At 37.8% G+C, this 23914-nt stretch overlaps 2 protein-coding genes across 5 annotated transcripts; one reads left to right on the forward strand and one right to left on the reverse strand.

Annotated features, from left to right (window-relative positions):
• Positions 1–1141: 1141 nt before the first annotated feature.
• Positions 1142–9031, reverse strand: LOC137170854 (progestin and adipoQ receptor family member 3-like). Of its 2 annotated transcripts, XM_067574456.1 has the most exons (7): positions 8891–9031; positions 8093–8335; positions 7660–7822; positions 6565–6720; positions 5841–6038; positions 5519–5609; positions 1142–3730 (listed from the first exon to the last, which is right to left on the reverse strand). In XM_067574456.1, the coding sequence occupies exons 2-7, from the start codon at positions 8287–8289 to the stop codon at positions 3588–3590; spliced, it is 948 nt and encodes a 315-aa protein (XP_067430557.1). In that variant the 5' UTR covers positions 8290–8335; positions 8891–9031; the 3' UTR covers positions 1142–3587. The 2 variants fall into 2 exon arrangements, with proteins under 2 accessions (XP_067430557.1, XP_067430558.1); XM_067574457.1 differs by lacking the exon at positions 6565–6720.
• On the forward strand, positions 8261–23849 carry LOC137170853 (anthrax toxin receptor 2-like). Of its 3 annotated transcripts, none has more exons than XM_067574454.1 (18): positions 8261–8375; positions 9490–9659; positions 14048–14119; positions 15154–15225; positions 15369–15450; positions 15681–15785; positions 16088–16156; positions 17254–17334; positions 17439–17499; positions 17686–17781; positions 18584–18653; positions 20192–20270; positions 20766–20861; positions 21066–21116; positions 22220–22315; positions 22457–22630; positions 22869–22949; positions 23696–23849. In XM_067574454.1, the coding sequence occupies exons 4-18, from the start codon at positions 15161–15163 to the stop codon at positions 23732–23734; spliced, it is 1245 nt and encodes a 414-aa protein (XP_067430555.1). In that variant the 5' UTR covers positions 8261–8375; positions 9490–9659; positions 14048–14119; positions 15154–15160; the 3' UTR covers positions 23735–23849. The 3 variants fall into 3 exon arrangements, with proteins under 3 accessions (XP_067430555.1, XP_067430556.1, XP_067430554.1); XM_067574455.1 differs by lacking the exon at positions 8261–8375 and adding an exon at positions 8988–9072; XM_067574453.1 differs by lacking the exons at positions 8261–8375; positions 9490–9659 and adding an exon at positions 12903–13227.
• The last annotated feature ends 65 nt before the right edge of the window (positions 23850–23914 follow it).

Below are 23914 nucleotides of genomic sequence, written 5' to 3' on the forward strand. Positions count from 1 at the left end.
TCATCTCTTTATCTTTATGGTTCTTGAAACAGAATACCTCAGAGCTTGGCATCGGTTCCACATGTAGAAATTTCCAGTTATGCTATCGTAGTTAAAACGGTCATACAGCATTTCAGCACCAACAGTCCAGTTCTTATTTACTTTTTCAGATGTTTACATGCTTGCTGATTTTTTGGCCACATGGAGGCAGTAAAAGCAGTCTGTAAACACAACACTGATGATACCAACTTTTAATTGAAAAAAATAGAAAAGCTGTGGGACGTAAAACAAAAACAATGAATTAAAAGATGCTATAAAGCTCATCAGAGCTGCAGGGGGACTGCAGAGTCAGTTGATAAACTCTTTACAGATTCATCACTACCCAAGACACCTTGTCATGTGATCCATTCTTAATATTCAAATATTGATTATAGCCACTTTAAATTTCCTTGTAAACCCAATTCTAAGCCAACTGCAAATTCCTTTGCCAGACACCTTTTGCACAAATATTAATTACTGCACAGGGTGATGCAGTGATTGAATATATGTTTCAAACACAATTATATTTATAAAGCCACAGGGCAAAATCCAGTCATTTTGGATGACAGCACTGCCATCAGAAAGGACTGAAATCACAAGATGAGGAACATTTTGGGCACTTTTTTCTACATAAATGTGAAGAAACTGAGAAGAAACTGAAGAAACTGAGATGTGCAGACTGGCACTTCAGGCCCCTGAGACTGACAGTGTGAACACACGATATGACCTGTGACCCACTGAGTCATCAGAGGGCCTTTGTATTTAACAAGCATGTAATTTTCAAACAGCTAATTGAAGTGATCCACTTGAGTGAACAGAAAAACCCCACTCTTTCTTGTAAATGGGCAACTTCTGAAGCAACGCTGCCCTCTATCATTCACTAATGTGAATAGCAGAAAATAAGACACCTGCCAGGCACATAATGCTCCCCCTCAGTAACCAACATGAGATTATGGTAATTAGGTAACCCAACCGTAATCAATTCCCCTCCAAGTGGTCAGACTTGTCCTCTGAATGAGCATGAAAACACGAAATTGTCAGATGTTAATGTGATCCTGCTATTAAAAGTAAAATACAAACAAAAACAGGAGTTATTCTGAGCTACTGAAACACAAAGACTCAGTTTATTTTACAGCATTCTTTATTCATTCAAAATGTTTAAAAATATATTTGCAGAGGCACTGAAATAAATATACATCTCATAAGTCAGCGCCAGTGCTTTATCATACAAATGATATTCAAGGAAAAAAATGCAAACACACAGGATAAAATAATCATGAGATCATTCAAAAAAAGGATCAAGCAGTTCATAATAATCTGAGGGTTCATGTTCAAAAACAAACTCAAAAAGGCAACAGAAAGTCACTTCTTCTAGCACCTGTACAGTGCATTCTCCAGCTCTGCAGCCTGCAGCAGTAAGTGCTCAACATTAATGTGTAACTTGTTCTGAACATCAAACTGTACTATAAAAAAGAACAAACATACTGGCCTTGTGGTGCAACAGAAAAGATAATACCAAGATGATAACTGTCTGAATTTAACCCTTTTGTTCTGGTTTATGTTCACCTCTTGACCAAAAATAGATTGTAACAGTAGGTGTATATACAGTACAAATACTAAAAAAGATAATAAGGCAAATGAAGTACAAACACAATTTATGTAAAACACACCAAAAATTAAAATGTGCAATTGTCCCAATGTGTACTGAGGAACTAGACTGTTAAAAAGGTACCCGAAGCACTTTACACTGGCCTGATTTAAGCAATATTTTTATAAACCCAGTCTTTATTTGCCATGTATGAGAGGAGTGAGAAAAGGGCCACAAGGGTGACAACTGATAACCTCTTCTGCTGATAACTGATGACCCCTGGGGCTGGTATGGCAGGTGGTTGACCCATCAGTGCGACCTAACAAGGGTCAGTTCACCCAACTTTCCAGAAAAAAACAAATATTCACATATCTGGTGATATTTAACCATGCACACCATGTGTTCTGTAGATTATTCCGCAATAAAGAGGACATCGTTTCTGGAAAAAAAAGTGTTGCGGTTGACTTTTTAAAATGTCATTTTTTCATTCTCCACAAACTCAAATCACCTCCACTGTATTGGAGTAGTGGCATACATCTCAGAGCTCTTGAAAGTGCTGTGTGGCAAGTGAAAAAATATGTTTTGTTGCTAACCCTAAAAAAAACACAGCATTATTGGTATTGTTGTAAACCTTAGGCAATTTAGTACTTGCCTACTGGCCAAGATTGCATTCTGATTAGTCATATTTAAGTAAATATCCCCTTAATATTGTTGTGTTTTCACAGTACTTTTCTATATGTTAAAGCTGCAATAGGCAAGTCAGTAAAGTCTTAGCAGTGAACCCTAACTGGACCCCAAAACCAATCAACAGTATGTCAGGAGACAGATGATCAAAGATTATGGTGATTGTACAACATTTTGATTGTTTCTGTTGCTCTGGGATTTGGGCTGATGTGACATCTTGCCCAGTGCAGCTTTAACATACTGGCTTTGGCCATTGCAAAGAGTTATCAAAGTATTTTTCAAAAACCGACTCCCTATTTGTTCCAAAGACAAAACATGACGGACAAGACGAAAATAAAACAACAAAAATCAAGTAATACTAAGAAACCAATGCACTGTAGAATAAATATGGTTCCTACACTGTTTCCTTGTTCAGTTCCCGACCTCATTAGATATTTCAGATTGCTCATTGATTGACTCTGACTACTTTTTTGTTCGAAAGCTTTGAATATTTTAGGCAGCGACACATAGTTTTCCCCAGAGACTAGCAATTCACAGTGTCCAAATGTTGAATTTCCAGTTGTTTCTTTGACGTCATCATCATTTTTTTCTGTGCTTTCCGACATGGATCAAGATATTTTCATACAATTGAGTCTTGTAGAAACCAACAGTAGAGGCAAAAAAAGGCATTGTTCACACTGGCTACTATGTTTGATTCAAAAGAATCGTGGATATTTTTTTTCAAAACCTCTGTACAAACAAAAAGAAGAAGATCAAACTCTAAACCAACCATGAGAAGATGTGATTATCATTTAAAAACACCAAAGCTTAGTCTGTTTCTACAAATAAACTAAAATTCCTGTTTCATGCATTGATCTAATGGTTATGATGCAAGGCCACATGCCTTATTTTTTTGACATCAGATCACAGTCTCTGAAGACTGACCTTACTATCTGGTAGATTTTCTGACTCCTAGCCAGCAGTCCCAAAGTACTAACTAATACAGGCTCTGGTCTACTGCCCTTTTGTTCAGAGAATTAAAAATTCACAGTAGCTCCAAGCCACTGTTAGCTGCTGTCTACTGTTGAATAAAGTAGACTTCAAGAAAGGATACTGGCCTTTAATAGCTGGCCTGGGCACAAGCAGCTAATCAGTTAATAGTCAGGAGCTTCTGTTAGTGAGTGGTTGACCAACCTTTAGGTAGCAGCTTCTAACCAGCAGCTAACTGGTGAGAAGGTTTTGAGTGTTAATGTAATGAGTTTAGTTGGTTATTACAATCTACAATCAATTGCCTTTTAAATGATTTGATCTGTTTCACTTAGCTGCTGCTGGTCCGGGTCGGGCAGGACTGGCTGTGCCTGAAGTGCATGATGTGTACAGCAGTCTGGTGCCACCAGTAAAACATCACAACCACCAGTATGTGCCACAGCTGGTGGCTGGCGCCCAGGTAGTTCATCTGGCCTAGGAGAGGAGAGGAAAATATTAGCTCTAGATACTGTATGTATTGTTCATACTAATTCTTGTGCTTTTTTCAGGAGTCACAGAAATTCAAATACATTTCAGGAGGAAATGGTTCTCAGAAAGAAATGGAAATCTCAACAATTCCATGACAACTGGCAAACTCAGCTTGTAATGGGAAGGAACTCCTGGCACATATGAATGGGATTAGATGATTATGATGTCAGTGGTGGTCATTTTGCCATCTATGTTCCTCATTTCCTTCTCGTGGGTATTTTCATGAGGAAAGGTCAAGTCCTTTGTCAAAATGTCACAGATAAAATTAAAGGGAGCTGTGATTCCAGTGTCCTTGTATTGTAATTGTATTGATTTTTTTTTTATCCAGCACCTTTCCCACAGTGGTTTTGTGGATGTGCACACAATACTTATATGGTGGAACTGTTACCAAGAGAATTTTCATACAAAACAAACATTCGTTATTTAAAATTTAAATGCTCAGTATAAGACCTAATTCTTTTATCCCTCTTCTCTCTCATCTCACTCTTTCTGTAAATAAAAACAGACTTGACAGCACTGATATGCCTACAATTAAAAACTACAGCCCTCGCTGTGCGTCACTTAGCATCTGACTAGTTTGCTGCTTTTCAACTAAACCGGAACTTGGCAGAGGTTTAAACGCAGCTGTGTGCTAAATTGGACCTGATTGCTGTGTCAAAACAGGCCTTTTTTTCACAGAAGACATTTTAGTAGGTAGGAAAAGCATGTTTGGATAATAAGATTAATGATGGCTGAGTCATGTTTAGCTGCTTCGGTTTAAGGGTCCTGGTATTGTGAATGCTGGCTCACTGATATACTGTCACGGCTTACTGGGACTCTCGAATACAACAGAGCCATTGTTTACGTTATTAGTAACACTTGTGCTTTTCCTACCATGACAAATCAAAAATGTGAAGAAGCGATGTGTGTGTTCTCTCGTTAAGTGGTAATTAAGAGAATCCATTTCAGCTGTCTGATTTCCCAGCTGACCATATCACTCACTACTGAGAAAAGAATTTAGAAATACTACTGGAACAATATACAGTGTGTGTTATTATTTCTAGTCTACTTGCACCACTGATTATCACAAAAACAAAAATTTATCAGTCTAATACAAATGTAAATGATATCATACAACCCACTGCACAGTGATCTGTAAAATATTTTAGCGAGGGAATCAGTCTTACAGTTCATCTGTGTTTATTTTTCCTGTGACTAAAAGCCTCCGCTGACAATTAATGTGTCTCACCTGCCTACATCACTGACAAACTTACTGTATGTCTACCTTACAGATATTGGACCTGTGGTAGTGCAGTTACATTATTGTCAGACTTATGATATTGCTGCCGTCATAAACTCATGCAAGGTGAAAGATTTAAACTTTTACAATATAGCAAAATGGTTTCAGCTGTAGAAATCTGCCATTATACTGTATTTTATGACCTTAAAATTCTGTTAAACCGTGTCTAAACCTCAGATACAATGACCTCTAGTGGCGTTTAGGTGTAGGACACAGCAACTGGGTTTAGACTTAACAGCTGTAATTTTGTTTTAAACTCATCTAAGAGCTTAGACTCCTTAACTTAATTTTCACTTCACTTTTTAATAATCATACAGTAACTTCAATTAATCACGTCATCTTGTTCAGTTCAGCGGCTGTCTCAGTGTCACAGCTGGTTGGTTAAATGCTACTGCCCTCCACTTCAGGTTTGTACTCATACAGGGAGACAAAGAAGAAACAAAACAGAGACTCACCAGGGAAATAGCGCTCAGGGATCTTAGTGACGTAGAACAGGAAGGCAGATCCAGCTATCAAGTACATCACCATCACACGGGGCAGGAAGAGCTGCACATACAACAAAAACCAAAGTTTGCATGACTCAACATTTAACAGTCAGAAGAAGAAGAGAGGGCTGAGATTCATGAGTGAATCACTTTGCTTGTTTTCTAACATGTCAGGCTGCTATTGACAACTGAAAATTAAATCATGCAAATAGGATTTGCCAGATGTCACAGCAACATCATAAATGCAACAAAGCAGCAAGACTGAAGTTAAATGAGCAGATAACGTCCTGACCTGAACGACATCAGTGGTGAACCCTCCATTGAGCCAGACCCAGTGGCACGCTGGGATCACACTGATGCCCGCCACACAGCAGAAGATGGCCATCCGCAGCCGTCGCCAGTCGTTGCTGAGGTAACGAGGGTGGACCTGAGCGCAGAACACTGCCAGGATCAGTGACAGCACAGTCAGCAGGTACACCTGCCGCCAAAACTGACAAGAGAGCAACAAATCAGATTAGATACAGTCCAATCAAAGCTGGAAGACATTTGTTTTATGAGACATCAGTTTTTTTATTATCAGTTTTTTTTTAATTTGTTTCACAGATCGCACCTGGCCCAGAGGTCATATTGTGATGGTTATCTGGATATAGCATTACCACCATTATGTAATTTTTCTTTTTATCTGTAACTCTTTTACTGTGTTCTTGAGCTAGAGGTCCCAACATCTCCTCCAAGTCGCATCACAATAACATGTTGTGTATTTATGACAGAGGATGACGTAGATCTTGCTTCTTTTGCCTCCTTAGATCATATTAAAGATGCAAATGCACTTCTACAATAGCCTTTTTTCAGCCAACAAAATCAAACTGGTTGATCAAACACACATTCTTACTATGTGCTTTGCCTAAACATGTTCAGACAGTGCGCATGCATTGTTAACTGCTCAACAAAAGCCACAGCACCCTTAAGGGCCAACATGCTAACAGCGTCATCCTTGCATCTTCGTTCACACTTACAGCATTACAGTAGAAAGCGTAGAAGATCCCAGGCACATAACAGCCCAAGATGCCAACTGAGATGCCTGCATAGTCCAACGCCAGCCAGCGACGGCAAGTCTTCTCTGATCGGTGGCACGAGAACAGGTGATACCCCACTGAACACAACATGCACACCTGGGATGAACATATATATATACACACACACACACACAGTACCATTACATGCTGAAAGATGATGTAAAAGTCATCTTTTTCTATTCAGAAACATGGAAGTTATGTCATAATAAAGTATAATACAACAACTTACCTCCAGATATAATGATTTATAATGACATTCCAGATACCCACAACATGAGGATTAGGAGGCACAGAAAGGGGTTTCAAGATGGGGAGTGGGGGTGTAACATATACTACAATAAGTGGGAATCATACTGACTTGTCATTTATACATCAACAAGTCTCCAATCACATTATCAGCAGTTACACAACCTACAACACAAAGACAGCTAACACACCAATAATTGAACAGTTCACCAGCTGCCAGCAGGGACTCTGAACTACACTAACATTCCTATTTTAGCAACGATACACTGTGTCCCACCTTTACAACTGTTACACTTATAACACAGCTTACACACCTGAGCAGGTAGAGGTGAACTGAATGAACCTGCAGCAGGAAACGTAAACCTACACAAATCAGTTTGTTAAGCCACACAAATATATGGTAATACAAGAAACTGCGTACATTATTATTCAGGTAATATATATATATATGATAATTATTCAGAAAAATGAACAAGCCAGCAGGAATTGCTGTTTAAGTAATAAATTACACACACACACAGAGCTATATGATTGAGATCATTCTTTTTCTGAGCATGGATGCTGTGAGGTAAGGATGTGTCATTGTATTCAGTCTGGAGCACACTGCTTGACTGTCAAAAACCTAGTAAAACATCTTTGCATTCAATTTCCTGTCTAACCAAGAAGGATGGGATTCATAAACTTCTCCAGGTTTAAATCCAAGTTTTGCCATGCAGCGTCCACCAACCTTTGATTTACGCTAATATGAGCAAACCATGATAGCATGAGGTGTGCAGCTGTAACTTTTACCTGGAAGCAGAACAGTCCTATAGCGTAGATGACATAGTCCTCTCTGTTAGCTCCGGAGGCTGGCAGTACTGTGGAGAGGTCATTGACCCCCAGAGAGAAGAAGAGCAGGAAGCCCAGCAGGTGGCTCCAGATATTCACCGTCTCATTAGATAGAATAAAAATACTGAAAGAGAAAAGAGGAGACAAAATCTATGAGCAAAAGCACAAGTCTGTACACACACAGCAAAGCAAATCTGACATATTTTTTGAGGAAAAACCATGTCAGACACAAATTATTATTGAAAGTTAAGTATTTTATATACATCTTAAAACATGGATCTTTTAAATGCAGCTCAAAACACTCAAAAAGCTCAAACACACAACTGTTGGAACAAAAGAAAAACATATTTTTGAGTGGAGGGGAACTTTAAATATGTTTCCAGTGTGCTCCCACCTCCTCAGGCAGAGTTTGGAGGGCAGGTGAGCCCTGTAGCCGTCTGTGATGTAGGGGTTTTCTTTGAGGAAGAGGGGGATTTGTTCGTAGGTGTAGAGTCTTATCCTCTGAGGTATCAGCACCGGCCAGTGCTGATAGCTGCCCAGCTCTATGTAATGGGCAGTCTTCAGCAGCTTCTGGGGCATCTTCAGCAGCATCTTGATCTCGGCTCCTCGGGTACAGGGCAAACTAGGGAGGTGAAGACTGCGTTAAGAGAGAGGATAGAGGAAAGGAAACACATGTGGTCAGGAAGAAGCAACAGCTTCGTTCAGTTCCGTTTAATTCCATTCCTATCTACAGTGCATGTAACTAAATGCTAATAATATGATGAGAAGCACAAACTGGGTCCGGGTAAAACTAACTCAGTCTTTTAAGAGTAGAAATTCAAGGGCAGAAAACAGTGCTAACCTGTAGAAGGTCATCGAGATACAGCTGCCAGTTTTGGCATTTCAAAACGTGATTTAATGTTTCCTGTTTACATGCAACGTTAGCCAGCTAAAGTTTAGCTAGTTTACCTGTTTACCGACTAGCGTTCTTGTTTACCACAAAGGTTGTTTTTTCTCCCGCTTTGAGATAAAGATTTAAATATAGCAAAATAGACATACTGAGTGAAACATTATGTCACACCGTTTTATCACTGTCTAGCTGTGGTTGTAGGCTAAATTCTCGGTGGCTAGCTAACTTAGCGTACAATGCTAACCTTGACCTGCATTGTTTTTAGTCAACTAAACTGATTGAAAACAGGGTCACAAAGCTCACCATCACTGTCGATGTCCTTGTACGGGCAATTGAGCCATGTTCGGATGGCTATCAAGCTAGCATTACCTTAAAAATAATCACATTTTAGACACATGAAGCTAACTTAAACAACTGGATAACATCAGCCTAGCCAAACCTGTCCTCTCTTTGATGTTGATAGTAAATGTTACTGCCACCAACTGGTAAGTGTGGGTCACTGTAGTGTAGGTCAAACAGTATGCTGAATTTACCTGCAAAATATGTCTTAAAACCTACATTTTATTAATTTCAAGGCTGAGAATCACATCTCTCCTTTCTAGATAAGGAAAATAATGTCTTACAGTCTTTTCCTGATTACATTCATTGCAGTGGTTTGACCAGTTCCCAGTAGATCTCCACCAAAACTAAAATGAATCATGTCCTTTTCCTCTGGTGACAATTTAATTGTATTGTAGGTTGTTTACTGACAACGTTTAAAGGATTCTCATTTAATAGACATGTCAACACTCCTTTAAAATTCATTGGTTTTGGCTTGGATGGGGGGATTTAATTTGTTCACACATTGTTCTAATTTCACCAACAGAGTCATGAAGAAACACTGTCTCTGTTTTGTTTTACAGCTGAGGCCAAAGCAAAGCATTTATCTCAGATCTGGACAACACTGATGACCTCTCCTGTCTTCCAACAGTTCCTTTAACTTGGAAAGAAAGTCCAGTCCACCTTCTGACATCCATGTAGCCACCTGCAGATTCTTACAGGGAACTTTTTATCCACTTTAAGTAGCTTTAAGGTTGGAAAAATCATCTTTCACCACACTGTCTTACAGTATCACATATATTTTCTTTCTCATCTAATGGAACGGCTCCATCACCCCTTCAAATGGAAATATCCTAGATGTCTTGAGTTTTATTATATAGATATTTTCCCCAAATTAAAGGATAGGTTCACAATGTTTCAAGTCTATCGTAAAACAACAGTCAGGTGCCAATATGTCACTGAAAGAGGTTTTCCTCGCTGTAATCATTTCTCCTGTTCATACTGGCTGTTAAAAGATCCCCTACAGATGTGCTTTCAATGTAAGTGATGGGGGCCAAAATCCACAGTGTGTCCACATAGTCATTTACTGCAAAAATGCATTTACAAGTTTATCTGAAGCTTATATGAGGCTTCAGCAGCCTGGGTTAGTCATATCAAGTAGCTATCTGCCACATTTACAGTCTTTTTAGCATCAAATTCTTTTTTTGTGTTCCCTCAGACACAGTGGAAGTATAATCACAAAACACTGAAAGATAGTTACTTGATTTGAATAATTTTGGCAGCTGAAGCTTCATATTAGCTTCAGATAAATAAATATATTTTTGCACAAAAGGAGGCTTGTGGATTTAACGGCCAGTATGAATAGGAGGAGTGATTCTGGCAAGAAAAACCCATTTCAGTGTTCATTTAGGCACCTGACTGTTTTAATTGTTTTTTGTTTGGTATCCTTGGAGACTTTGGGATCTCAGCTAGAATTAAAAAAACAAAAGTTATGTGGATTTGAGTTTGTACTGACTGGCTGAGAGTTTAAACATTTCTGGTATGACACACCGACTCTCTTAGACTGCAGCTTGCATCTACATTTAATTTATTAGCCTCTAAGTATTTCAGTGAGTTGACATCTCAAGGATAAATAGCTTTTTTAAACCTGGTTTGAAGAAAAGTGAAAGAGCTTAGTGTTGAAACCAGTGAGTTTCTTCCTCTTTTAACCGTATATCAAAACAATGCATTTTGTCTTAAAAGAGAGGAAAGAAAGAGACCAATCCTACACCCACAAATAAAACACAGATCACAAAAACCCATGAACTTTTCAATGGGGATCCCTGGTTTATACAATTACAGACAGCAGAGATGCCATTTCCTGATACAATGACTTTGGTATGTTATTATTTCAGTTTTTAACTGTTATGACTTCATCCTCCTTAAAAGTTTAAATTAAACCTACTGGGAAGCCACAGGCAGTCATTGCATTACATCTCTGCAAACAGTAAAATGAAGTATATAATTACGGCACAACACCACAAAAGAACTCCTGGGAGGCTCTGAGAGTCTCAGATCGATCATGAATGACAGTGTAAAGGTTTTGTTTGTGAAAGGGGATTCTACATCTGTCTGTGAACATGATAAAGTGCATTTTTAAGGGCATGGACATGTTCTGGTGTTGAAGAGGCATTCTTTAGAGAAATAAAAGGTGGGTATAATTGCACAATTGTAAAGCAAGCCCAGTCAGTGCATCCTCTCCGGAGACAAAGGAGAAGATTTGATTTCTACTTTTGGGAGGTCACTTTCTGAATCATGCAAAGCGCAACAAATCACTCTGACATACCAAGGGCGTTGTGTTAGCCTATTCAATTCTACTTTCCATCTGCAATAAATTTACAGAAATATGATGCACTTGTTTGTCCTGAAAAAATGTTGGAGGCAAAGACATGAATTGTAATAAGCCATGACTGAACTGATAATTGACTGAGGGGGAAACTTTTATCAAAGCTTGAAACATAGCACCCTGATTGACACTAAGAGGAAAGGATATCTCTGAATAGGAAGAGAACAGTTCTCATGGCATCTATTTTAAAACGCAGGAATATTTATGGCTCCAAATATGTTCTGTAATAGCTATATAAAGCAATCTGACCCATCAATCTACCATTCTTTGTATTTTTCTTATCTTAGTCAGTCACTATATTTATATATTTTGCCAACTGCTTGGGCAAAGAGATGTCAAGTATGAGATGCCAGGAGCAGGAAGTAGACGATGTTGCTTTCAAAATAAAAGGGCACATCAATGCATAGTGGTGTAAAAGATATAATAAAAACCTTTTTCACACATCATTTTGTTGTGTTTGCAACAAAACATCATATACAGTAGATTACATTAACTTAGTTGAACATTGAACTAAGAACTTTAATTAAATACTAATAGTCCGACCTCATTAAAACAATATTCCATCATGATTAAAAGCTCTACATTCGAAAATGTCATTAAGTACAAGAGTATTAGCAACAAAATGTGCTTAAGGCATCAAAAGTAAATATATTCATCAGCAGTTGTGTGAAGTAACTAAGAAAATTTACTCAACTGTAAAGTACAATGTTGAGGTACTTGTACTTTGTATTTCCATTTGATGCTACTGAAGGTGCTAATATAATAAGATGCAGTATTATTACCATTAATCTATCCAAAGTATCTAAAATTGGCTCCACATTGATAAACTACAACATTAAAATACTCTCAGATGTATTTGTAAGCGATAGAAACAAACAATATAATATACTATAAGAATATAATAACACAGTATGCATAACGAGTACTTTTACTTTTGATACTTTAAGAACATTTTGCTGATAACACTTCTGTACTTTTACTTAAGTACTTTACTTTTTTTTACTTGTAACTGATTATTTTTAGATGACAATATTTCTACTTTTACTTAAGTAAAGTATTCATTAGGCTGTTGAATGGCCCCTATCAGAGTGTAATATTTTATTATCATTACGAAGCAGCATTTTAATGTTGTAGCTGGTCGAGGTGGAGCTGATTTGAACTGATTTACTGTTGGGTTGCTTAATCTATAACACTGCATCATATTTTATGAGCTGATCATATGCTTTGTATGTAGAATATGAATCCACTGAATGGAAGTATAAAATACCTCAAAATGGTACCTTTGTACCTTACTCGACTAAATGTACTTAGTTACTTTCCACCACTGATACTCACACTATTTACTTTATGCTGTGTATTTGTATCTTATAAATATATAATAACTTTATATTTGACCTGAAAATGTAGGCCAAAAGTTAGAAAAATAGCAAAGTAGTATATCAAAGCCACATAAATACTAATTAGAATTGTATTAAAGCACAAGATAGGAATTTTTTTTCTGTATGGGTTCATTACTTGACTGCACATTTTTATGCCTGCTTTTTAATTTGAAGAATCCTAAGGGAAGTGTTGCTCTGTTTTATTGCTGGTGGTACAGTGCAGCTGTAGCAGCTGTGTGCCCTGCCCCGTTTATTGCATTATCAGCTTCAACGTGAACATCCCACATGTCCAGTGTCACACACACCAGTGACTCAACATGTGAGCCGTCTGGCTGATGTTGTGAAGATGAAGGACTCATAACCATACCGGCTGATTTGGGGATTTTTTTTTTTAAAAAAAAGCACTCACTGCTGATATGTAACATATGGATTATGGATCGGTTATGGATATGTTGCAAAATCCTACTTTTTGGGAGTGTGTTTGTGAACTCATCGTTGCATGATGGGGATGATGCTTCTTGCGATGGAGCGTTTGATATTTATTTTGTTTTAGACAAGTGAGTGAATACAGATTGTGTTTGTGTCACTTTTATCTGTTTGCATGCATGTGTTTGCTTAAAGGAATAAAACAGAGCAACATATTAATCTCATATTTGTTACCTCAGTGCACAGGCAGTCTTTGACTCAGTCCTCTCCATGTATGGCTGTGTTTAGTTTTCCATGTTCCTCTGCTGCTTCCCTGCAGGTTTGGCAGGATTTCTTTTAATCTTCTCTGTGTTGTCTATGATTGTTTGGGGCGTTTTATCAGTGTATTATGTTGCAGTTAAATATACAAGTCATTAACTGACATTCCAACAGCAACAATCTGTTCTCTGTTTACTACTAATGTCAAACTGGGAAGAACAGAATAAACTGACCAACACCCAGTCTGTGTTTATTCTGTATTCTGTATGCAAAGTGTATATCTGTTTGGATGCTTTAGAGCCTGAGAGCTGTATGGGAGTCTGGGAAACCTGCTAAGATGTGAAATTTACACATAAATCTTTATATTATTACATTTGTGCCTCCTCCGATTTTAAGTATTTATACGATTTGCACTTTAATTGCTGTTTGAATTTACTTTATCATAAATTACAGCTCTTGTACGCAATGAAACACTTTACTTGGCACAGTGCAGTCTAATGCAGCATCCAAACTTTATTTATGTAGCTCTTATAGAAAATATAAGCTTTATAGAGGAGTTCTGATTGATGAATTGACATTATATTCACGTCTGTTTTTATTTCCAGGGTTAGTTTTAAATCTTGTTTTGGGTCATTTGATATTTCAATGTTTGGGTGTGTGTGATTTATCACTCTGGCACTGCTTGTTTTGCAGGTCAGGTAGTGTGTCAGGACACTGGGATGAGATCTATGGATTTGTGGAGCAGCTCACCAACAGGTTTGTTAGGTAAGTAAAGTGGCCATTTTGTGCTTTCACAGTAAATGTCTCTCCTGACCTTTCCTCTCCACCTCTGGCCACCTCCAGGTCCTTATATTTTAGGAATATTTATACAATAAATAACTTTTAATATAAATACAATTTTGAATAATACATAACTTTATATTACACATTTCAAAACAAAGTGCTTTACAGATGACTAGGCACATTAAGAATAGAATCGTACAGCAGAAATTAAACTAATGAAACAGACTATTTAGACAGTTAGGAGTGTCTATACTGAAGGTCTTTAAATTACAATACAAACAGTAGTAGTGAGTAGAAAGTAGGGCATGTCTATTTTGGGCAGCAGACGTTGTACAAGACCAACTGCTCCAAAACCCCTCTGCGTAATAGTGCAGAGGGTGTGTGTGATATCTTTAGGTTTAATAGCGGGTTACTAAATATAAGAGCAAAATATCCAGCCAGATGTTGAAGGTTAGTGCTGACCACAACAGACAGTTCTGACAGTTCCCGCACAGCCTGAAGGGTAGACCAAGGAAGTAAAACTGGCAAGATGAAGGGTTCAGTTCCCTTATATGTGCAGATCAGTGATTGAGCAAGGCACTGAGACTGACCCATGTTGTCTAGTGATTCACATTTAGTAAAAGAAGACATTTTTTGAATTGAGTGCTGCTTGATGTCATGTTATTTTACAATGCACTGCATTATAATTTGTTAAAATGTTGATATGTCTTGATAAAAAAGTAAGAACGTGTGGATGTGAAATTTGGCAACCGACAGTCAATCAATTTTCCGTCCAATCAAAAGCAAAGCTGGCACAGATGATCGTAATGTGTAGCCTACAGTATAATAGCACTTATGGGAATCATTTTTGTTGATATTAGACCCAAACTATCTTAGAACATTTGGCCTTAAAAGATACACATCATAGTTTCTGATGTGGTTTATTCACAAGCTTCATTGGTGTGTGTGTGTGTGTGTGTGTGTGTGTGTGTGTGTGTGTGTCTGTGTCTGTGTCTGTGTCTGTGTCTGTGTGTCAGTCCCAGGATGAGGGTCTCCTACATCGTCTTTTCATCCAGAGCAATTGTAATCCTGCCACTTACTGGGGACAGGTATGCTCTTTTTATTTTTAAACCTCCTCCTCCTCACTGAACAACAGCAGCATAACACAGATAACCAGATCACACAGAAACTGGGTTCTTATCAGTCTTTATTTAAACTTTGTTGTGTTGTGTTTTTTGATCTGACTGCACAGGTCCAAAATAGACGAGGGTTTGAATGAGCTGAGCCAAATCAGACCTGCTGGTGAAACGTTCATGCACGAAGGCATGAAAGCGGTACGCACGCTCATCTAAAGGCCTCATTAAACATTTTGATTACTGCCGGGAACAATATTCCCTACACAGATTGTCACTTGATTGTTTTTGATGGGAACTTAAAGGGGGAATTTAAAAATCAGGTTAATAAATTTTATTTAGTTTTAGAACAGAGTTTGTAAAATCCACCATAATATACCTAAAAACATAGAGTTACTTCCTCTGAATTACTGTCAACTTTCACCCGTCAGGTGTCGGAGCAGATGATGGCACAAACTTCACCGTCATCCAGCATCATCATTGTTCTGACTGATGGCAAGCTGGATATCTACCCCTATGAACTGAGTGTACAGGAGGTAACACACACACACACACACACACTAGTGAGAATAATGGTGGTGATGTAGTGGTCGTGATAATTCAAACAATAATGGATAAAATGATGTGGATGACAAGTAAGATGAAAATGAGACTGTGCAGGTGAAAATTATGCTAGAAGAAGAACTTACGAGACATTTTCCTTAAAAATAACAAAAGTTTTATTTTTTCCAAGTAGCCCCATTCAAGTAAATTATAAAATGAACTTGAAGAGACTTAAAATGTGCTAATCATAAATGTAGAAACAGAGAGACTTCACTCTTTGTGTTGTGCTTTCCAGGCTGACAAAGCCAGAGGGTTTGGAGCCAGAGTATACTGTGTCGGGGTCATGGACTTTGACCACAAACAGGTGGGATGGCTTAATGTTTTTACTCCACTCTCTCTCTTTACTTATACTTGTTGACCACTGAGCACGCAGCACAGTGAGAAAAAACCTCTGTTAGTGATACTGTTGCTTGTTTAAACACAGAGGTTCTATTTGTCTTTCTGTGTGTGTTTAGATGGTGGTCAGAACCTCAATAGTCTGTTGTTTCAGTCCCAGATTGATTAACACACCTTAACCTTGTTGCTTAGTTTCTTTGAGTTCAACTGGAACCCCCTTAGGACAGATCAGCAAGCAGCTGGCAGAGCTTTAAAGTTTATGGTTTGTGCTACATTTGGTTTTTGTAAAAACATGGAATAAATTTTGTGAAGCAGCTTGTTTTGAGTTATCATTTCCTGGGAGAGGCTTTGATTCTTCCTGTGCAGGTATCGGGTTGTTGAAAGAGAGCAAAGAAGTAAGGATGAAGAATAATGTGTCCTCACAGTTGTTTTCATGCTGAATAAGAATGAACCCAAGTGTTCTCTGCTGACTGTGTTGACTGCAAGAAATAAAAAAAGTATTCAGGTTATAAATTATTTCTTATAAAATTAACAATGCAAAGAAATACTCGTAACTACATCTACTGAGAAATATAATACTGTAAGTGCTGTTTAGTTTGCTGTTGCAGCAACCTTAATCTCATCATAACTACATTATTGATCTGTATAATCAGTATGAATGGGCACATCTGCATGGCTTCAAAACTGCATAACTCATGATCAGGAAAGTCTCTTGTAGTCAACGGGTGTAAGCAATCTTCTGCCCGGTTACTGACCCAGTGTACTTCGTGGTCTGAGGAGGAAGTAATTACATCACTCTCTAATTAAATAATGCCAGACAGCTTCCTGTTCTGCTACCATTAAAGCAGATGAAAGCTCTAGGCAGCAGGCTGAAGCTTTCATCGCCGAGAAAAGGACTTTTCCTCCCTAAATGCTGCTGTAGCATTGAACTGAAAGCAGCAGAGGACCTCCCAGAGAGGCAGCAAGAAATAAACCACTGAAATGTCTTATATGCAATCATATATAAAATGTTGACAAGCTGTGTTTAAAGGCTGGTAAACTGTATTGTTTTCATTTATATCTCAGCTTGCTGAAATAGCAGACGGCACAGAGCAAGTGTTCCCGGTGCTGTCCGGGTTTCATGCTCTCAAAGACATCGTCAACTCGGTGAGGTCACATACAAAGATGCACAAAAACATTCATGTGCACACAGTGAACATGAATGCAGACTTATAACCTGAGCTGTTGCCTGTATCTATGCCTCCACACAGATCCTGAAACAGTCATGCACAGAAATGTTCACAATAGAGCCGTCAAGTGTTTGTGCAAATGGTAAGTTAGTTTGAAAGGGTTTGTTAGATCTGAATAATGCAGCAAAAAATACAATAAGACAGCTTGTAAAATCTGTTTTTTGGATTTAAACATGCTCATAACATGTCACTAATCAATCCCTGTATTTGCTGTTTTTGTCTGAATGAAATAACAATTTTATAGTCTGATGTGTTTGATGTGTCTCAGAGTCTTTCAATGTGGTACTGAGGGGAAGTGCCTTCAGCGGATCGAAGAGGATGGACAACGTCCTCTGCTTCCTCACTTTCAATCAAAACACATACAGTGAGTAAACAATCTATGTAGCTCAATTGTTGAGATCTATCAAGGATACAGGTTCACGTTCGCCCACATGCTGTAACGCACTTTAGGATATGAACATCTATGAAGTGAAACGTGATACAATGTGCAGATCTCTGTGCCACAGTGGAAAGTCGGAGTCATGACATCCAGAAACAGAGGCCGCTTTTTATTGACTTCAGCCGGAGAACAGAGGAGACATTATGAGACTGAACGGAGGGAGGGAGGGAGATGTTCTCTTTCTCATTAGTCTATTAATAGATGGACAGAGGGGGGTGGGATCACTGAGAGGACGTGATGAAACAACACATGACTGCATCATATCTTCTTTTTTCTGCCTTTTACTTGCTTGTTTTTATGCTAGTGTTGTTCTCACTCTTTCTTTTGCTATCTCTCTCTTGCTTTTATTTAGCATTCCTTGACGCTGACTGTGATGTTTATAATATATGAGGGGAAAGAAATTAAAAAATGAATCTGAATTTGAATATAAATTTCAATCAAAATAGATACTGATGCACCAGTTTAAGAGGTTTATGGAGTATTTGTTCTATTTTTACATACATGTAACATCATGACAGCAAGGTATTGTACATAAAATGACATAAAAGATGTAACCTATGACTGAACACTCATCTATGATTGATTTTCAAAATGCCATAAGCAGCATTTCTACGAGCCAGTGAGACTGTGCAAAGAGACAAAATTGTTTGTCATGTTTTTGTAGGAGAATTCTTTGTTTATAGACAGTAACAGGTCTCACAGTTTGTCTGTCTTTTTTCCTTCTCAGACCAGAAGCCGACTGTAGTTAGGGACGGCTATCTGCTGTGTCCAGCTCCTGTACTGCAAGAGGTCGGACAGTAAGTGAACACACACTCGTACACACACGCGCATATACAGGTAGTTTTGGAAGTGTGTGTAAGTTGCTCATCAAAAAACTGTAAAGTCAACATAAGGTCTCATAAAGACAAAATGAAAAACTCCACCAGAATCAGAATCGTGTTTGAACACCGAAAATAGTGATGGAACCTTTATTATGCATGGTCACATGGTCTGTTTTTGTCCTATCTGTCCATGTTTTTCTGTCTAGTTTATTTCTTGTACAGTAAAATCCTTGTGGTTGAAATCAGTTAGTTTAGCAAAATATACAGGTACATGTTAGAGTTATGAGCATGTCTGAATTCCTTTTCTCTCACTGTCAACACAAGCCTGTGTTTACCATAAATATTGAAAGACACGAATCTTTATGAAAGAAAAAATTCAGCTCTGTTCGAAGTTATTTGGCATGACATCATTTTATAACATCACTACCTCGGAATTATGAGGAAAGTTCATCATTGGTTCAGTAGGAAAACACAAATGTGAGGCAATATTTCACAAAGCTGGTGGACATTAAATGCATCCTTGGCAATAAAGTAAAAGTTGCACTGATTGATATATAAAACAACAAAGATAATAATATTTATAGATCATCATGACACATTTTATCAGTTTCATTTATTAACCAAAATGTCTTCCTTCATCTGTGCAAATACAGGAGGTGGAAATTAGAAACTAAAAATCTGTTGTGCGTGTGAGTAATGGAGAAACAAGAACAGTGTTTACAGTAAAACTATCTGTGAACAGCTCTAAGTATTGGATGAACCGAAGCCAGCCGGACTAGAATATCTCTGTGGCATTTAGAGAGCGAGCCAAAGCTGATTTGACTTCACCCACTTCAAACAGCACTCTTTCTCTCTATCTGTCCCTAGTCTTCTCTCACTTTCCATCACGTCTCACCCTCCCTGCAACTCTCCCTCCCCACAGAGTCACTTGTGTATAGTTTGATACTTAGAAACAGAGCTGAGACAATCTCAGTTTGGTTCAATTTCAGCAAAACTTTGAACAAAACAAGGTGTAACCACAAACTTTATTGGCAAACAAGGAAATCTGGTCAGGATCTGATAAGAATATGAAAGGCAAAGACTTCCTTTTTAAATGAGTGAATGTTCTTGGCACTAAAGATGTTGGTAGGTCAACATGGAAGATGACAAGGTCACCAAGATACATTACTACTGTATATGCTAGTGCTTTGCTAACTTTGGAGCTGGTGTTTTAAGATGATTTAGGTTGTTTTGCTTAATTAGGAGGCTGAACAGTTTAGAACTATTCGCTGCTTAACCAGAAAAGAAGAATAATGTAAAACAAAAATAGGCGTGTGTGGTTTATTTAGATCAAACCCAGAGCATGATAGAACTGATTGGATTAGAAAATATATATTCTGCACCCTCTCAGCATGGTCTGTTCTGTATTTTCCATTACACTGAAGGTTCAGTGAACATCACATGTATGCATTGACAGGTGTATAGGAACAGTCTCTTCTTCAGATGTTTGCAGTGATTTTGTTTGATAATTCCAGATCAATTGAAGTGCTGGTTAGCCTGAACAATGGACAATCCTACATCTCCAGTCCCATCACTATCTATGCCACAACATGTGTGAGTATCAACCATACACAGTAGCAAAAAAAACCTCACTTTTTGGTTTGAAGGAGATTTTTCCAAAGAAAAATGTGTCAGTTGCCAGAAGTTGTTATTTTTATTTTGTCATTTCAATGGTATAACCAGAAAATAAAGAATTCATTCATTTATATAAATTAGCTACATTTACACTAGTGGTGATATTCATATATGAATCTGTGATCCAATGCTATAATGATAAATTACTAATAATTGCAACTGTATCACAATAAAGGCAATTCTGCTATTTGCTTTCTATTGCAAGACAGCCAAATATGACACATCATGAAATCTGTGTAACTGAAGGAAAATATTGTGTTCTACAGTTAAAATGTCTGGCGTTTACATAAGGACACACACATGTGGATGGTGCCAGTGTCATAATAATTACAATATGTAGCAATAGATTAAGATAAATGAACATATCTACATGTGTATGGTGTAACATAACTGATTTATGTGTGTTTATTACAGTCAGATGGGTTCTGGGTGCTCTGGTTGCTCTTGGCTCTCTTGCTGTTATTGGCTCTGGGTTTACTCTGGTGGTTCTGGCCTCTCTGCTGCACTGTGGTGAGTTTACTGAGGCGAGTCTATGTATGTGTGTGTGTGTGTGCGCACTTAAATTCTGGCCTTGCGAAAGCATGAACCTTAAACTTGAGCTATAACGGAAAAGCCCACAAGTTAAAGTGTCGCAGTTCAGGCAGCTTATTTCTTTGTCCATAGACAATGTTCAATGACTGTTGTTTTTTTTTTTACTCTTTCACATTGTTCCAGGTGATTAGAGACCCTCCACCCTCTCGCCCCCCTCCCCCACCTCCTGCAATTGTGAGTAACCACACACTGTTCGAAAACATGATTATGTCCGGGGTTGTACCACATGTAGTCATCTTAGCTGTGACTGGAGACAGAAAATCAAAATTTTGGCAAAGACTACTATATTTTGGGCAACTACTGTATTGCAATTATTTAGAAGCCATTTGATTAGTAATTGATGATTAGTAATCAGCAACTAATCTTTAACTGGGACATTTTTATGGCCGTGTCTGGATTAGTGAGTTGGAATCTATATTTTGTATTATTCATTTATTTTTTATTAATATTCGTGATGCTCAGAGCAAATTGTTTGTGTATTGTCTGCCTGTTGATGTTTTGTACCAACCTAAATTACAAACATATTTTCTCATGAAAAACAACTACAATGTAGAGCAGAATTTAAGTGAAAGATCTTTGTTATGTGGTTTAGTTGAGATTAAAGCTCATTTCATGTAAATGAAAGGTGGTTATATGATTACTTAAGTACTATATTTATTAGTAAAATGTCCTTCATTTCTGATGAAATTGGATGATTATGAAAAAATGAGTGGTGTTGTAGGAAGGGAACATTTTTTGATATGTTTTTATTTATAGAGCTTTGGACAGGAGACAAAGTTCTTTGTTTACAATGTAATGATATATGACTTCCTTTTCGATAAATGTCTTTTTAGGTACTTAACTACTTAACGTAACCCCAGCTGTGTCTGACAGGCAATCAAGCAAATAAAACTTTCAGCCTGTCCCTTTTAAATAAAACAAGATTTTTTATCACCACCAAGGCACTAAATAAAAGTGAACTATCATCTTAGACCATAATGTGGAAAAAAAAAAGTTTGCATTAGAGAGATGTTGAGAGTTTTTGATCAAAGCTTTATGTTGCTTGAGATTTTCTGGAATCAGCATCTAGTGATCATTAATGGTACTGTATCACATTCAATATTTATAGAAATATATTATAACCTGGACTAAAATTTACAACATCATTTCAATATTGGATGGCAACAGCACATAATTTGGGGTTATAACTTTAATACAATAAGCTTAAAAGGTAAACAGTAAACCAGGCTCGTAACTCACTGTGAAGTTATGTTAATTAACTGTTAAATTTTTTTAAGGAACCAGAAGAGGATCTCTCACCCAAACACAGGTGGCCCACAGTGGATGCTTCATACTATGGAGGCAGAGGGCCTGGAGGAATCAAACGCATGGAGGTAAATAATAACACAGACTAAATATTCATAGTCGTTCTCGTTGTTATTTTTTACAAGCATCCATCAAGCATTCACGTCTGTGTCGGTTCAGTAGCCGCCATGCTGTCTGTGATACCTGACATTTGCACTTGAATCCTGTAGGTGCGTTGGGGTGGGAAGGGGTCCACAGAGGAAGGCTCGCGGCTAGAGAAAGCCAAAAATGCTGTGGTCACCATGCCAGACGAGGTGGAGGAGCCCATCATACCCCGACCCCCACCAAGACCTCCTCCAGTCTACAATCCATCACCTCAAGCTAAATGGTACACTCCCATCAAGGTGAGACACCGGCCTTGTTAATCATTACAGTCCACATTAAAGATGCATTAGATGATGTTTCTATTTATTTATTTATTTGTAGATATTTACCGATTTGAAGCTTAAATATGTGTCTGATTCTGATTCTGAATCTGAATCGCTGTTGGTCCTTCACACACATACAAATACATGATTTTATGTGCTTGTTGTATAAATTTCTTTATCTATATTTTTATGCTCTGTTTGACTCGACCTTCAGGGACGTTTTGATGCATTGGTGGCATTACTGAGGAGACAGTATGACAGAGTGGCAATCATGAGGCCGACACATCAAGACAAAGTAAGAAACGTCTACAGAATTCCCTTTAAAAACAAACACTGAAGTCTAAGAAGGAAAACACAGCTGCTTGTCTATTCAGAACATTCATTATGAGTTAAAGTTTTGTCCAGTTAATTTGACTGGATCCACCCTCTTGACTCCGCGATGATTTGATTAGATAATTACAGAAAATGACAGAGCTCGGCCTACCTCCTCTCATTATCTACTAACAAATAACAGCTTGCTGCATCAACACAGTTCTTATGAATAACAGTCTAAATGTTAACACTGTGCTTTCAAAATTACTGTATGATTACACTACAGGCCCTTAAATCTTAGTATTTACTGTCCCAATTTACATTTATATCCTTGTGAGTTGTTATTCTGATGGACTGGTGTAAGCGCTCTAAACAACAGCCAATATTTTGAACTTTAATGCGCTATCTGCCATTTCAAGCAGCTGTGTTCAACTTGGCTTAAATGGCCTTGTGAGGTCAAAAAGTTTGAGTGAAGATGCATTTTCAAAGCGTTCCTTAAAAATAAGGAATTGGTGTGATGTATATGCAGCAGGTTCCTTCATCATATGCAGAAGATGCACATTTTACTTGTTTTAAAGGCTCTTTCTCTCTTCAATGACAAATTATGTTGATATTTTGGTAGATAATGGATATTAGTGGCTTTTTTGTGCCTCGTTTTGTAATAAACTCTGTTTTGTTCATATTTTACTGCAGTGACTGTCTGTGATGTCTGTCTTTTGTTGTGTCCAGGGCCGCTGCATTAACTTCACCAGAGTTCAGAGTCACTGAGGATCAACACCTGTCACTTCATTCCTGTTTTTGGCCAAAGATGACTGACATGTACGCTGAGATGCATACATGTTGGGATTTCAGAGTGTTTTGTAAATAAATGTCATTACATGTACCCTGGTCTTGCTATTACGTTCAAAAATCTGCTTTATTACTTGTTTTTGTATATCATCTCAAACT

The sequence above is a fragment of the Thunnus thynnus genome, chromosome 19 (genome assembly GCF_963924715.1).
Source record: "Thunnus thynnus chromosome 19, fThuThy2.1, whole genome shotgun sequence".
Taxonomy (NCBI): domain Eukaryota; kingdom Metazoa; phylum Chordata; class Actinopteri; order Scombriformes; family Scombridae; genus Thunnus; species Thunnus thynnus.